We start from the raw sequence: 14,085 nt of genomic DNA on the forward strand, positions 1-14,085 counted from the left end.
GGATAAAATGTAGCCTATGTTACTCGGAAAGAGCTTATCAACAATGAAATAATATTTCAATCGGTTCAGCAGTTTCGGCGCTTTTAGGGTACAATCAAACAAAACAATGTTTCCTATTGATTACAAGGTATTCATTGCATTGGCATTAATGGATATACGGCCGTTGTATTTCGAAAAAAAAATAATAATATATATTTTTAAGTAGTTCTTTTAGTAGCGATGATATGACCTATATTTGTAACAGTCTCAAATTTTATTGTCCCTAGTAAAACTCTTTTTTTTTTAGTAGGTAAGTATTATGATTAGTTTTTTCTTATTGAATCGAAATCTAATTTTGGTGTTTTTGTTTAAGGAAAAATATATATATACCTAACTAATAAAAATCCTATCCTGCATAAATATTCAGATTTCTGAGAAATTTTAGTAACAAATTACCAAAAAACCTCTTTTCTTATAAGTTTAACCACGGAAAACGAATCATTATATACACCTGTGATTATGCAAGTTTGTTGGCTTCATATGTTTTAACACTAGAGGACTCAAGCGATTTTCTAGGAGCCCGGATGGCATTATTAGTAGGAAGGTTTGCAATATCAGAGCGCTTTCACAAAAGTTTTTTTTGACTTCATATTTGTTACACTCTTATAAGAAACATTATTTATAAAAGGTCAAAGCACATAAATTAAAAATATAGGTAATGTTTTTTTACAAGATCGCTTTCGGTTTGACACTATTTTATTTTTTGTGACAACTTTTATAATAATCCCAACCCGTATTCACATCATTAAATAATTAACGGCCTATCTCTTGATAGATAACATAGGTACTTAAACACGCAATCATACACGCACTGAAAACTGATCACAGTGGGCGTTACCGTATAATATTACACCACACGACACAACTTTTATCCAGACAGACTTCAGTACCACGAAAACCATGGCCGGGTTCACTTACATCATACTGTTACTTAGTTTATACACCACATTTGCCAAAGATTGTATCATTAACCGGGTGCCTGAACAAATGGCTTTCGAAAAACAACTCCGAAAAGACTTGAAATGTGGCTACCACGTTTTCGACCCACCTTTTGGAAACAACACAACATCAGATATCAATGTCAGATTCATCATGAAGCGATTCTCTTTCAACAGTGATGAAGAAATATTCTCCATGCAAAGCTGGATGTTTATATCATGGATCGACGAGCGACTGAAATGGGACCCTGAGAAATACTACGGGACAACGGAAACTGAGTTGACCTCTATGTCTCTTTGGACTCCTGGCTTCAGACTCTTCAACAGCGCCGATTCCAATGACTTTGACCGCTACTACTATGTTTGGTGTCGTGTAAGGAATACTGGTCTCGTTAGCTGTGTGCCCAAGATTACTCACGAAGCGTTGTGTAGCGTCAAGCTGACCAATTGGCCTTATGATCAGCAGGAGTGCAAACTTGAATTTGGACCCTGGTCTTCGAAATGGTCTAAATTCAGCATGAACTTTACTTCGCGTGCTATTACCATGCTGGGGGCTGAGTATGGGGCGGAGTGGTTCATATCTGACTATCGGCAGGAGGCGAATTTTAGTTCTGAGAAACAATTGACTATGTATTTCACGTTAGAGAGGGAAGCGACTGGATTGGCGGCCATTGTGGTGTACCCAGCTATCATTCTAACTGCACTATCTATTACTTGTTTGTTCTTGGATGTAAGACAGAACGTGAGATTGGCAATGATAAGTTTCAGTCTTTTCGGACATTATTACTTCTTGAGAGAAGTAATGGATAATCTGCCAAAGCATAGTTTGGATTCTCCTAACCTATTGTTTTATTATCGTGGCTCTCTTATTTTGACTATGTTCATAGTTCTCTTCACCTTTCTATTGGATGCCCTTTGCAAGGTAAAAGTAACACCTCAAAATTATTTTCTAACTATTAACGATAGTGTATACGAGAGCTTTGGAAAATATTTAATCGTCCCTCAATGGAATGTAGATGATGATAAAAACAAACAATTTAGTGAAGATTGGACCAAATTCGCTAACATTATTAATAGTGCTTTCAACGTTATTATTATATTGACTTATATAATTTTGTATTGTGTGCTAATGCCTAAACCTATACCTATTAATTATTAATTATAAATTTTGTTAGTCGTTTGATTTATTTGATGACGTTCAATGTTACAACAAAAAATCTTATAGCTAGACCACATTAGACGTAAATCATTCTAAAATGTCAGATGCTGTTGAGGAATAAATGAATCAGAATTTGTTTTTATAAGGAGAATTCAAAATACACGCCAATGAATTGGCATTAATGCAGGAAAAATCCATTCACGGTAAAATGGTGAATTGTGTGTGAGCAGGCCTGCGAGTGCCCAGCTGATTTAAAGCCTGGTGATTATGAAATACACTATGTTGAAAACCATATCAAAAACTCGACTCAGCCATAAGTGACACAATCACGCACAAACATACATATATACATGCCTTTTTTGAAGTCGGTTAGAAATAGAAAACATAGGTACCTACTTATTTTATGTAACTACATAGTAGGTAACACATTTGTAATTGTCTCTTGTCACAAAAAAATACAATTCCAACATTATTTCGTTATTTTGAACATTGTGACACCATGGAATGGACCACAATTTTCCGGAATTAGTCAGGGTACAATTTTTTCGTGCAACACACAGTAGATTAGGGTTATCACTTATTACATTCTTTACAAATGCAGATAGAAGCAAGGAAGTCGAACGTATTAGCCTGAATACGGTTTTATTTTTACGTTTAATTAAAACGACTGCCTATCTTCTGAAAAGGTACAAGTTTGATGTGTGTGATGAGGGTCAATATTTGTGTCCATTACTGTCATAATCATATTTCCCCTCTATGTACATTACAGAAAATCGTGCTTAATTCTACAATAAACAACATTTAAGGTTAAAAATTGAGACTCCAAAAATGCCTCCTTTTTTAGACGACATAGTACGTAGAAAAATCCGCCATTGCGGCACCCCTAGGGCCAACCCGTCACCGTTCCACCAGCAGACTGATAAACGAGCATAGGAGGAAAAAAAATACATTTGTTCCACCTTCGTTCGTCGTGACACCCCTTAAACTCACTCGCAGGCTACCGGCGATGTTTTGATGAAAAATACACCGTGTTATTGTGAAGTTTTTTTTGCACCTGGAAGCCCAATGTCCGTTTGTATGTAAACTGTGTGTTATGTGTAAATCACACCTAGTAGTAGTCTATAGTCATTGATCATTGCTTGAGGAGGTTGCATCTCGCGGTGCATTGTATAAAAAAAATAAAAAAACAAAAAATATGATAACAGTGGACCTTATTCATCTGGACTTAATTTTCGGGGCTTTTTGAAGGAAATTCACTTTGTTATGGGATCTTGTAAGTTTTCTGCGCACACTTATATGTGCTTCTTTGAGAGTCCGCTTCTAATTATCTCGTCCATAAGAGTGGGGCAATCCAATTTTTTCACGTTTTTTCCGCATCGAGAAAGAAGGACTTTATGTACCTCTTTTAGAGGATATCAATTTTTTGTAGAGCCCTCCCCCTTTTGGGGAGCCTTTTGATGTCATTGGAACCAACAAGATACACAAGTTTATTGCCCCTAATTTAAAACTGTGTCAAGCTGAATATCCTAAGCATTGATATTATATAAATACTAATTTATTACCTACTTATACATTCTATAATGACGTTAGGTATAATAAATTATTGAATCCGGTTTCTATAGGAATACTATTTGTCTGTTTTGAAGAATTTTAGCGCAGGACCTATGCATTTTCCTTGTAAAGTTGCATATTTGAAAAATATTAGGTTCCTAACTTTAAAGTAGGGTGTCATAAAGAACTAAGTTGTAACATTAATGGATCTTTCCTTACTTTTATGACGCAGTTTAATTTCAGAGTAGACTTGAGAGTACCTTGATACCTACCTAAGTACCATTTTGTACCTAATATATTTCAGAGCTTCGATGGTTTGGTTATGCCTATACAAGGTACCTTGTCCATCTTTATTTGAATATGAGCGTTTCGATGTTTATTTTTAAGGAATTTTCCACAAAGCAATCGCTCCATGTAACAGTGGTACTCCGCTGCAAGCGGTCTGTTTGCAATTGAAAGCCATCATGGTTGGGAAAAGGCTAGGCAGATAATAATTATAATATTAACCGAGCAATGTTAATTATTGAATTGTCAAAACGAAGAATATGTCGATCCAAAATGTCTGATATCTTCTGTCATCATTCTGGCGCTGTACCTACGTTTTCAAAGCTTTTTCAAACATTCACTCAATATGGATTTCATCCCACAAAAAACCTAAACGCTCCCAAAAATAATAAATAACTTGCAATAACCAAAAAGCAAGAGCTGCCCTGAGCCAGTCGAAATTTTATGACAGGAAGTTGCGTCAATTTCCCGTTGCATTTCCGGTAGCCGCAGACCGGCAACAGTTTTCAATTATTCCGTTATCCCGGCCTACGTTGCCGGCTAAAACTGAAACTGTTTGATTAAACCTAGCGAAGTTAAATTGGCGTTTACATGTACCTTAATCTGTCGTTGTAACTATTAGAATACTAGCTGGTGCCCGCGACTTCGTCTGCGCAGGTTTAGTATTTCGAACAATATGTTTACAAATTGTAGCCTATGTGTTATTCTGATGTATAAGCTATATTATTGTAAAGTTTCATTAAAATCCATTCAGTAGTTTTTGCGTGAAAGAGTAACAAACATCCATACATCCATACATACAAACTTTCGCGTTTATAATATTAGTAGGATTTTGTATTTTCAGTATTCTCTAAGGTGGTTTACGTTGCCTCTATGCATATGAAAGCAGTAAAAAATAAACAGTAGGTATGTAGTCTACGATCAATCTAACTAAAGGCTCCGAAACTACTGAACTGATTTGAAAAAATCTCTCAATATTGGAAAACTACACTCTTCCCGGGTAACATAGGCTACATTTTATCCCGGTATGGGCAGTAGTTTTCACGAGACGCGAGTGAAGCCGCGGGAAAATGGCTAATATTAACTATGAAGAGGTAGAGTTTGTAGATAAGGGTCTGTGGATCTACAAACTGATTCAAAAGTCATTTTTCCAAAGGAAAGCTAAGGTATATTTTTGTAAGTGTCCCCAGAACAGTATACAATAAGCAAACATGCTGCCGACCCCAAATAAAAATTGGGATAAGGCAGCAGGATGATGATGATGATTTGAAAGGGACCCTTTCCCTTCATACAGTTTATATAGCGCAACAAATAGTTTTTAATAAACAAACGATTGAAACAAACACATAAATGTTTTTGAAAAAGATGAAAGTTTTTCGAATTCCTTGACAAACAAAAATAAAAGTTCCGACGCGGATTGAAAGCGCCGATACAATTCTTTTATTTTTCGTAACCCGTTTTTATTAAAAACTGGTAGTTTTATGAAACTGTAGGCTTTTAGGGATCCATAAGTTTAAATGAAATATAAAAAGCACAAGACCAGTCTAACCAAGGGTATTAAGATTGGATTGCCCATGTAACTGGGTTGATGAGATCAGATAGACAGTCGCTCCTTGTAAAACACTGGTACTCAGCTGCATTCGGTTAGACAGGAAGCGGACCGGAAAAGGCTTGGAAGACGATGATATAAAAAGCATAAAAATCTCAAAGAAACAGCATGATTTCCTACTAAGAAGGAAATTTTTATTTGCTCAAATGCGTTTCAGCGTAGATGACATCTATGCCTCTATAATAAATAACTTTATGGATTCACGCATTGGTGGTTGGTGGCAGGTTTTACTGTCACGCTGACCATCGGCACTGAGGACTGCGCGCACAGTTCGTCTGAACATCGTCTACCCTGATAGCTACGTGTCATTCAGAAATGCTTCCTAGAATTTCATATATTTTCGGCCATCAACGCTGATGGTCTACAGGCATAAGGTATGACAAGTAGGCACGAATGAATAAAATACGAAAATGATAATGGACACAGACCAGTTTTTACGGAACCCTTACGGTTAGCAAAAGTTCACGCCTGACCGACTCCCTGAATTGTGTATGAAATGTGTCAGTTTGTATCGCGGACAGGTCGTTTGAAAAACAACATCTTTTTTGCAAAAGTTTAGAAAACCGCAAAAAAGCCGGGTGGATTTGACCGAACGGAGCTTTGTGTTCGAAAAGAAAAACTTTTTTACTGAATAGGTACCTAAGAATACATAATTCACAATTAGATAAAAAATATAGGTACTTAGGTACATCTCATATTAATAAGATTAAGGGAGTTCAAAAAGTATAGGTCAAGAATTCTTTTATTTTACATTGACCACTTCTGAAGTACATCCTACATGAATTAAATAATTCAAAAGCAACCCTCTCACCAAAGATTTGTTTCTTAGACTACGATTATCCATTATGCCATTATCCTAGCAAAGATAGGGTCAAAAACACAGGCACCAAGGTTTAGCAACTGCAAAGATATCCTGGTGTGAACGTTAGTGCTCTAGTGAGTGACTCGAGAACAGATAAATCGCATTTGTGCCGCCTCTGACCGCTCCTTCGGCTACACTCAATTACGTTAGTTGACGGTACAAGTCATAAAAAACTTGGTAAACATTGTAGATAACTATTATATATATTGGGGACCTATTTATACCTAAGGGGCTGCGGGATTGTTCCAAAGAGTTACAGCGGCCCTGGTACATAAAGGGCTTAAGAAGGAACATTATGTAGGTATGGTTTTTCTCAGTCACAGCCGGAGGGGTCATTTGATCATTTCCCATAAAAAATAACCTAACCTAACTATGTAAATCTATAGGACTTTTAAAACACCACTTGATTTGAAGTTCTCAGTGTGAAAACCTCGGTAGGTACCTACCTTCTTAATGAGCAAAATACACTGAAACTATTACCTAACACATTTTAACCGACTTTCCAAAGGAGGAGTCTGCGGTCACGTGACGTTTCGAGCCGGTATTGTATGACAGTACGGAGATAAAGTACTTAATAGGTATCAGTCCTCTAAAATCGCTTCCTCTTATAACTTAAGGCACAGTCTATGTTCAAACGAACGCGGCGAAATAGTTCACAATCCATTGCGGGCGAGTAGAGAAAACTCGTATAAATGAATTAAGATTTTAACTCCTCCGACGACCGGGCGAATTAGCCTTATTCTGTGCACTGCTCACAAAATAGTTTATTTTCAGTTCAAAATTTCGTTAATGTTATAAAATCACGAGTTTGAGTTAGCGGCAAAGTTAGCAGCGTACAATTTTATTTTGATGTGCTAACTATTTTTGTGTTGTAATCGCAAAAGCAAAAGACATTTGAAATTAGGGAGACGTAAATTAAATCCAGTGTTTGGTATATACTACTACAATTTTAACTTCAAATTTTATCCGTGCCATGATAGGGTGGGACGTAAGGTTTAAATCAAATTCATTAATGTACCTTTCGTTTAAGTAATTTATTGTTCAAAAATCACAATTCGACATAAGTCGCCATATTCGCCACTCCACATCTGTTTAGACCTCTTCTGATTCTGAAAAGAAAAAAAAATGTTATTGTAGGTCATAAGGTCAGTCTAACACGCGGTCAGAACATGGGTGGGGTGCTCTCTTTCAGAGAGAGGGTAGTCTCTGTCCAGTCGTGAAAGATTCAAATCCCATTATGATAGTGACGGAATGGGCAAAGTTTTTGCAAAGCTTTGAACTGTTACTCACGCCAACTATTAGTGTTGATAGTCTACTGCTGAGCCTACATCTATGTACTTAATAATAATAACTTTTTCTCAATAATACCTGATGTATCCATCCTCCCCCCAATTCTTCCCCCACCAGTTGAGAAGTATCCAGTAGTCAGGAGTGTAGCCCACAAGTAACATCGCATGGTTCAGCTGCCACGGTGAGCAGAACAGATCGTCGTATATACCGCTCCTGGTGAGAAAATGTATATTTAAGGTCCAAGGTCTAAATCGGTCAAGAGTGTGGTATGGCGAGGTAAGACAAATACCGAAATCGTAATACCTAAGCCTATTTATTTTTCCCACGGCAGGACACAGGACTCTTCTACAGAGTAGGAATGGGCGTTAATCACCACGTGCGCTCAAGGGCATTAGCGATTATAAACATTTCGCATTCAATTCTTTATTGACGAGAAATTATACAGAATGCCCCCCATTGTGCAAAACTTCTACTATTTTATCTAGGTCTATCAAAATATCTCAGCTGTACATCCCGATGTCAGAATGGCTGGTCCACTTTAAAAGCGGATAATTTTAAACCTGAGGCAGCTGAGGGGTGACCGGTGGTTCTAACGCTCACGACCAGTCAGCATCATTTTACCTAGCAGTAGACTACATAGTCTCACAATTTACCTGTAAAGCTGAAACGTGAAGGGAGCTGCATTGACCGCCACGGCCAAAGGTCCTATAGTCGCTAAGGTCTGCTCCATCGCAGCCTCGTCTCCCATGGGTAAGGTCGCCCATCTACGCGGACGAGCTCTTACTAGCTGGCTGTTGTATTTACATTTACCGTCCTAAATACATTTCATGGGGTCAAAAATGAGGAATATGTGTTAGATTTGTGTGGGTATATAATATGTAAGAATAGTAGGACATATAGAAAGAAAATGAGATTAAGATAAAAAGAGATAATGAATAAAGGCAAATATCACACGACACTGTTATTATAAACGTGAAAAAGTTTAATTTATGGATCGTTTGCTTCTCTTTCTTTCATCGACATTGGACAGATTTTGATGAAACTTGGCAGTAATTATAGCCTACTACTTACCTGTTTCCCCTGTGTCTCGAGGTAACTTCTTGTACAAACAAACATTTGAAAGAAAGAAATAAAGAAAATAAATTGTATTGCCATTTGTTTACCTAGTTACATCAGAATAACAGTATATTATCATAATTACATATATTTTATTGCACATGGCCGATCCAAATTAACTTCTTAGTTAGTAACCTTCCGTCGTATATTTCTTACCTGTCCAACATAAGGATACTGGGATTCCTTTATGAGTCCATCTCTTGCCGCGTACCGCAGCGCTCCGCGTAAAGACCCGCCGTCGCAACCTGCGTTGCCGTCTTTGAAACTACAGTCTAGTATCTGCTGGGGACTGATATAATAACAAATTTTATTGAATACAGTTACATTATAAATCTCGTCTAAGCCTCAAAGAGAACTTTTGAATGGAAGGAAAGCCAAGTACCTAAACGGTACCTGAAAGGTAATTGTAGAAATATTTCGCTATACATATTTTGTTTTATTCCTAACTAGCTGTTGCCCGCGACTTCGTCTGCGTGAGCAATATAAAATTTCAAATTTCGTTTATTTAATCATTCATTGCTCAACCCCCGTAGGTGATAGCGTGATAATATATTGCCTATGTGTTGAACCGGCCCCCAGGTAATAGTCATGCAAAATTTGATTTAAATCCATGCAGTACTTTTTGAGTTTATCCGGGACAAACATACAGACAAACAGATAAACAGACATATAGACAAAAATTCTAAAAACTACATATTTGGGTTCAGAATCGATTATGGATCACCCCCCAAGTATTCTTTAAAAAAAATATTCAATGTACAGTTTTGACTTTCCTATCATTTTATTATATGTATAGAAAAGGCTAACGTCTCCTAATGACTTGACATCAACCTACCTATTTTGACGGTGCCATGTGATGGTGTGTGAAAAGAAGGGAATGATGATGGTCTTTTGACAGAGGAACTTACCTCAATTCTCCCCAAAATCCATGTTGTTTGTATAGCTGTGCTTGCAACGCGTGTGTCACGGCGAAGGCATAGCAAGCTCCGCAATGATGCTGCTCCTCTAGCTTAGGTTTGAAGCCTTTACTGCGCCAGTCGAACTGAAGGAAATTGAGCCTTTTTAACACGCTTATATTATAGCTGCACTTGTAACTATGTATGTAAGCAAATCTTAAAATCTTAATTTGACCCACTTCCCGGTGCTCGATTAGGATGAAATTTTGCACACGCTCTGAGTCCTGATGACAATACATGACCGGCGTGTTTTTTAAAACTATGTTTAAATTATTTTGTTATAAGTCAATACTTGTGATTAACTACAAGTGATCTATCACGCAGGAACTTCGTTTTTAAATGGTACGTGAACTGATTTACAACATTTGTTTACATATGAGTCAACTTCGACTCCTAAGGAAGGAAACTGCCTTTATTGGAAAGTGTCTTTACCTAAAACTACTAGGTCAACAGCACTTTGGTATCACTCATGACATGGGTGTAACCAAATGAAAAAAACTATGTAATATAAATGTACATTAATGTCATACTACAGCTGAAATGTTTGTTTGTTTGCTCGAAAGTTTTAGCTACTAAGAACATATTATCGTTTTAAAAAAATATTTCAAGGAGTAGGTAGGCTATATCTATAACGAGGAACACTAGAGGTACGCGATGTAGGTAGTTTCCCACAGGACTAGGGTAGAACAGCTGCCGGAAGCTAGGAAATTATATTTGGAAGTAATATACTTACCGATTCAGGAACAGTACGATGCAAAGCTTTGCGGTAGGCGGTCTTGTGTGGGTCCTCCGCCGGATCGAACAGAGGAAACGTGTGGAACAGCTTCAGGAATTTGTTGAAGTACTCTTTTACATCCTTTAAGAAAGAGAATACACTGTGAAACTTCCATTAGGATCCTGGGTCTTGTAATATACTAAGCGTTCTTCACCATCAGCAATCAGCATTACTATAGGTACCTACATATGTCATCATCATCATCATCATCTCAGCCGTAGGACGTCCACTGCTGAACATAGGCCTCCCCCTTAGATCTCCACAGATACCTGTTGGAAGCGACCTGCATCAAGCGTCTTCCGGCGATCTTTATAAGGTCGTGTGCCCACCTTGTTGGTACGTCCTACATATGTATTTTGTCTGTATTTATGTTTGTTCACTGCTATTCGGAGCCATCTGATTGGGAGGTAGGATAGGCTACTTTATACTTGGCTAAAAACGAGTACCTAAGTAGATCTAATTAGTAGTTAGCTTTATTCAAGGGTCAGTTGTCTGTCTATTTAAGAGAAACTACTGAATTTATTTTACCCGGTTTTCACGAACAGATAAAGAAGATTTACCTACGTATGTAATAAATTCCCTTTGGAAGCTGGAGTGTTGCTCAAGTTATTATATAAAACTTGACCTAATATGATACACAGAAGCTAACTCAAATGTTAATTATAATTAGTATGCATGTTGATTATCTCCGCGGTCATTGCTATTAGTCAATTCATGGAATCTTCATTAGACCATGTTAATTATAATACCTAGTACTGGATGCTGATTATAATGATTACCTACTCGAGCTTAGTAATATGTAGCAGGATACCTAATAACATACAAACATAAACATTGGTAATTAACTAGCGTAGCCAGCAGTTTCAGGGGAGCTACCTTCCGCACCCGGATTAAAAAGTAACTTATAAGGTTATAAGATATTCTTGTGTAGGTTTAAGTTTAGTTTTTTCTGCCGAATTTCATCAAAATCTGTTCAGCGGTTTTCCAGTTTGGTACAGACATACACTCACATGTAACGGTATATTAGACTAAGCTATTTGTTTTCTTTCATATTTCTGTAACACCAAGGTTTTCACAAAAGATACTCTCACCATAGATGTAAATGGCTGACCAAGCCCAGCAGTACAACCACAAACTTGAAATTACTTTGATTTAAATATGTATTTTTGATTTACCAAATCGCCAAAAAAGTTGAGATGCAGAGAATACGACTGCTTTCCGAGCAAAAAGTCGCGGTTGTGTTGCGCCACTATGCGGAGATTGTTGCGCCACTTTGAAAGCGCGTCCAATTCTTGATGTGGTGTCGCATAAGCCTTCTTGTGAACTGACTGAAAGGAAAATTTTACTTAGGTATGTAGAAATTACCTGCCTAGCCTTTTCCCGATAATGTTGGGGACAGCTTCCAGTCTAATTGAATGAAGCTACCAGTCGGTACCAGTTTTAAATGGAACGACTACCTATATCTGACCTCCTCAACCCAGTTACCCGGGCAACAGTAGGTAGATATACCTACCATTGGAAAGACTTTAATTCGAGACTTTTACTTTATCGCAGAGGATAATTGGATGGTTCATAGTTGGATGTCCCTCGTAATATGCATCAAATCGAATAGTCGCAAGGGAACTGTAATTTCCGAACATTTTAATCCGAATTTTCACGAAATTTTGTGTGGATCGAATAAAGTGTATATAGGTATAGTTCGGCCGTTCAGAGAATGCGTTCCTGACACATCGCGATTGAACTGACGACGTAACTTTGTAATGGCGTTGCAGTTACGATAAAAATATTTTTGCTGGTTATTTACCGTTTTAACAATTGATGAGCAATAAAAGAACATTATTATATCAATAATCAATGAATGTTATAATTTTGTGCCAAACTGAGTGTCAAATAACTTGGTAAACAATATTTTTCTAAATCTATACTGCGCTATTACAAGGTTATGTCAGCGCCTTATATTTTGTAGTGCTGTGCTAAAAATAACAGGCAAGTATCGTAATCTGTTCTTATACAGTTATACTTATAATATAAAATAATACGTTTTGTTTTTCTTTTTAAGAATTTGAAAATAATGGACTATAAGATAACTTGAAATATAAAAATAAAACTATGACCAAACCGAACGCGCGAAAGAAAGTAGCATTTTTATATTTAGGTTGAAAATGGTAACCCCAAATGGCGTTATGGGCCGCCAAATCGATGAACTGGCTCTGGAGTACGGTCATCGTGTTCTAAGAATTCCACCGTATCATTGCCAATATAACGCGATCGGGCTAATCTGGGCTCAAATAAAAGGTTACGCCGCCCGCCACAATATTTCCCCGCCATTCAGCACGAAAAAGATGATGACACGAAGAAGCCTACGGGGAAGTCACAAGAGATGACTGGACAAAGGTTGAAATTTTGACCGAGATATCAGGATTGATTCTGTTATTGATAATAATATAATTATACATGTAGGCGAAGATGATGATGAATACACCACCTCCTCAAGCGAATCGGAGTCTGATTAATATAACTATATTAATAATAATATAATCTATATTCTGTACGCACATTCAATTCAATGTACTTACTTTATTGCATAGAAATACAGATTGTAACTTTGTAACAGAGAATAAATAAAACAATTTTATTATATGAATATTACCTTTTTTTGGTTTCCACTTAAATAACTAAAATTTAAATTTTAAATGATTCCGCCAATTTAAAACGAAAATAATCTTAAAATAATGCGGCCGTTCATTTTGGAGGAACGGTAGTAACGAACTCAATGTTATGTTGTGCCCATCACTAGTCGTGACTAACTGACAGGTGTCAGGAACGCATTCTCTGAACGGCCGAAGTATAGTGCTGGAAATAAAACAACCTTACCTAACTAATTCTTTTCAAGACATTGTAGAAGAAACATAGATAAGCGATGAAAATAGAATAGATAGTTTTAAGCTTACCTTATATTCGTGCCAATGCCAATCCGGTAAATCAGGATGAACTATCAAACCATTTAATATATGCTTCCTAATATACTCAGCACTTTTGTCTATTGAGCACTGCGTCACATTCAAACCTTTTAAGATATCACTCAAAACTTCTGTTTTTTGAAAGAATTCTACTGTTTGGCTGACAAGATTTGATGCTTGACTACCAAGACATCTTGCTCGTCTGTTATCCTCTTGTTTTGTTGTCGTATCAGTTATCTTCATTCCATTAATTTGTATTAATTGAAGTATGAAAATTAATTTTAGTATGTACATTTTTGAAAGGACACTGAAATTAATGCAATATTTACTTTTTTATCTATTTCCAAACACTTTTTTACTTAAAACAATTAAGTCACACGATTATGTAATGTATTCAAAGTCTAATATTGGTAGAATACTGTGATTTGCTGATTGCAAAATTGATAAATCTGCATAGTCCGTATTTAAACTGCGTCATCATAAAACTGTTTTATATTACATAGTCCGAATACATACCTACGTTATTCAGTGTTATATCACTTGAA

The 14,085-nt window shown here is 36.8% G+C and overlaps 2 protein-coding genes across 2 annotated transcripts; one reads left to right on the forward strand and one right to left on the reverse strand.

Annotated features, from left to right (window-relative positions):
- Positions 1-902: 902 nt before the first annotated feature.
- On the forward strand, positions 903-2,152 carry LOC110372401 (acetylcholine receptor subunit beta-like 1). Its single transcript, XM_021329078.3, has one exon. The coding sequence runs from the start codon at positions 940-942 to the stop codon at positions 2,134-2,136; it is 1,197 nt and encodes a 398-aa protein (XP_021184753.3). The 5' UTR covers positions 903-939; the 3' UTR covers positions 2,137-2,152.
- A 5,304-nt stretch (positions 2,153-7,456) lies between these two features.
- On the reverse strand, positions 7,457-14,046 carry LOC110372402 (procathepsin L). Its single transcript, XM_064041718.1, has 8 exons — positions 13,532-14,046; positions 11,756-11,908; positions 10,539-10,661; positions 9,758-9,891; positions 9,006-9,138; positions 8,387-8,547; positions 7,812-7,946; positions 7,457-7,552 (listed from the first exon to the last, which is right to left on the reverse strand). Exons 1-8 carry the CDS (start codon positions 13,832-13,834, stop codon positions 7,492-7,494), a joined length of 1,203 nt encoding a protein of 400 aa, XP_063897788.1. The 5' UTR covers positions 13,835-14,046; the 3' UTR covers positions 7,457-7,491.
- Between the last annotated feature and the right edge of the window lie 39 nt (positions 14,047-14,085).

This window comes from Helicoverpa armigera, chromosome 26 (assembly GCF_030705265.1).
Source record: "Helicoverpa armigera isolate CAAS_96S chromosome 26, ASM3070526v1, whole genome shotgun sequence".
Classification (NCBI taxonomy): domain Eukaryota; kingdom Metazoa; phylum Arthropoda; class Insecta; order Lepidoptera; family Noctuidae; genus Helicoverpa; species Helicoverpa armigera.

Coding starts and splice junctions, on each gene's coding strand:
- LOC110372401 (XM_021329078.3), top strand. CDS start 940: ATGGCCGGGTTCACTTACATCATACTGTTACTTAGTTTATACACCACA.
- LOC110372402 (XM_064041718.1), bottom strand. CDS start 13,834: ATGTACATACTAAAATTAATTTTCATACTTCAATTAATACAAATTAAT. Junction 9,892..10,538: donor ATCGTACTGTTCCTGAATCG/GTAAGTATATTA, acceptor AATTTCCTTCAG/TTCGACTGGCGCAGTAAAGG. Junction 9,139..9,757: donor GGATTTTGGGGAGAATTGAG/GTAAGTTCCTCT, acceptor TTATTATATCAG/TCCCCAGCAGATACTAGACT.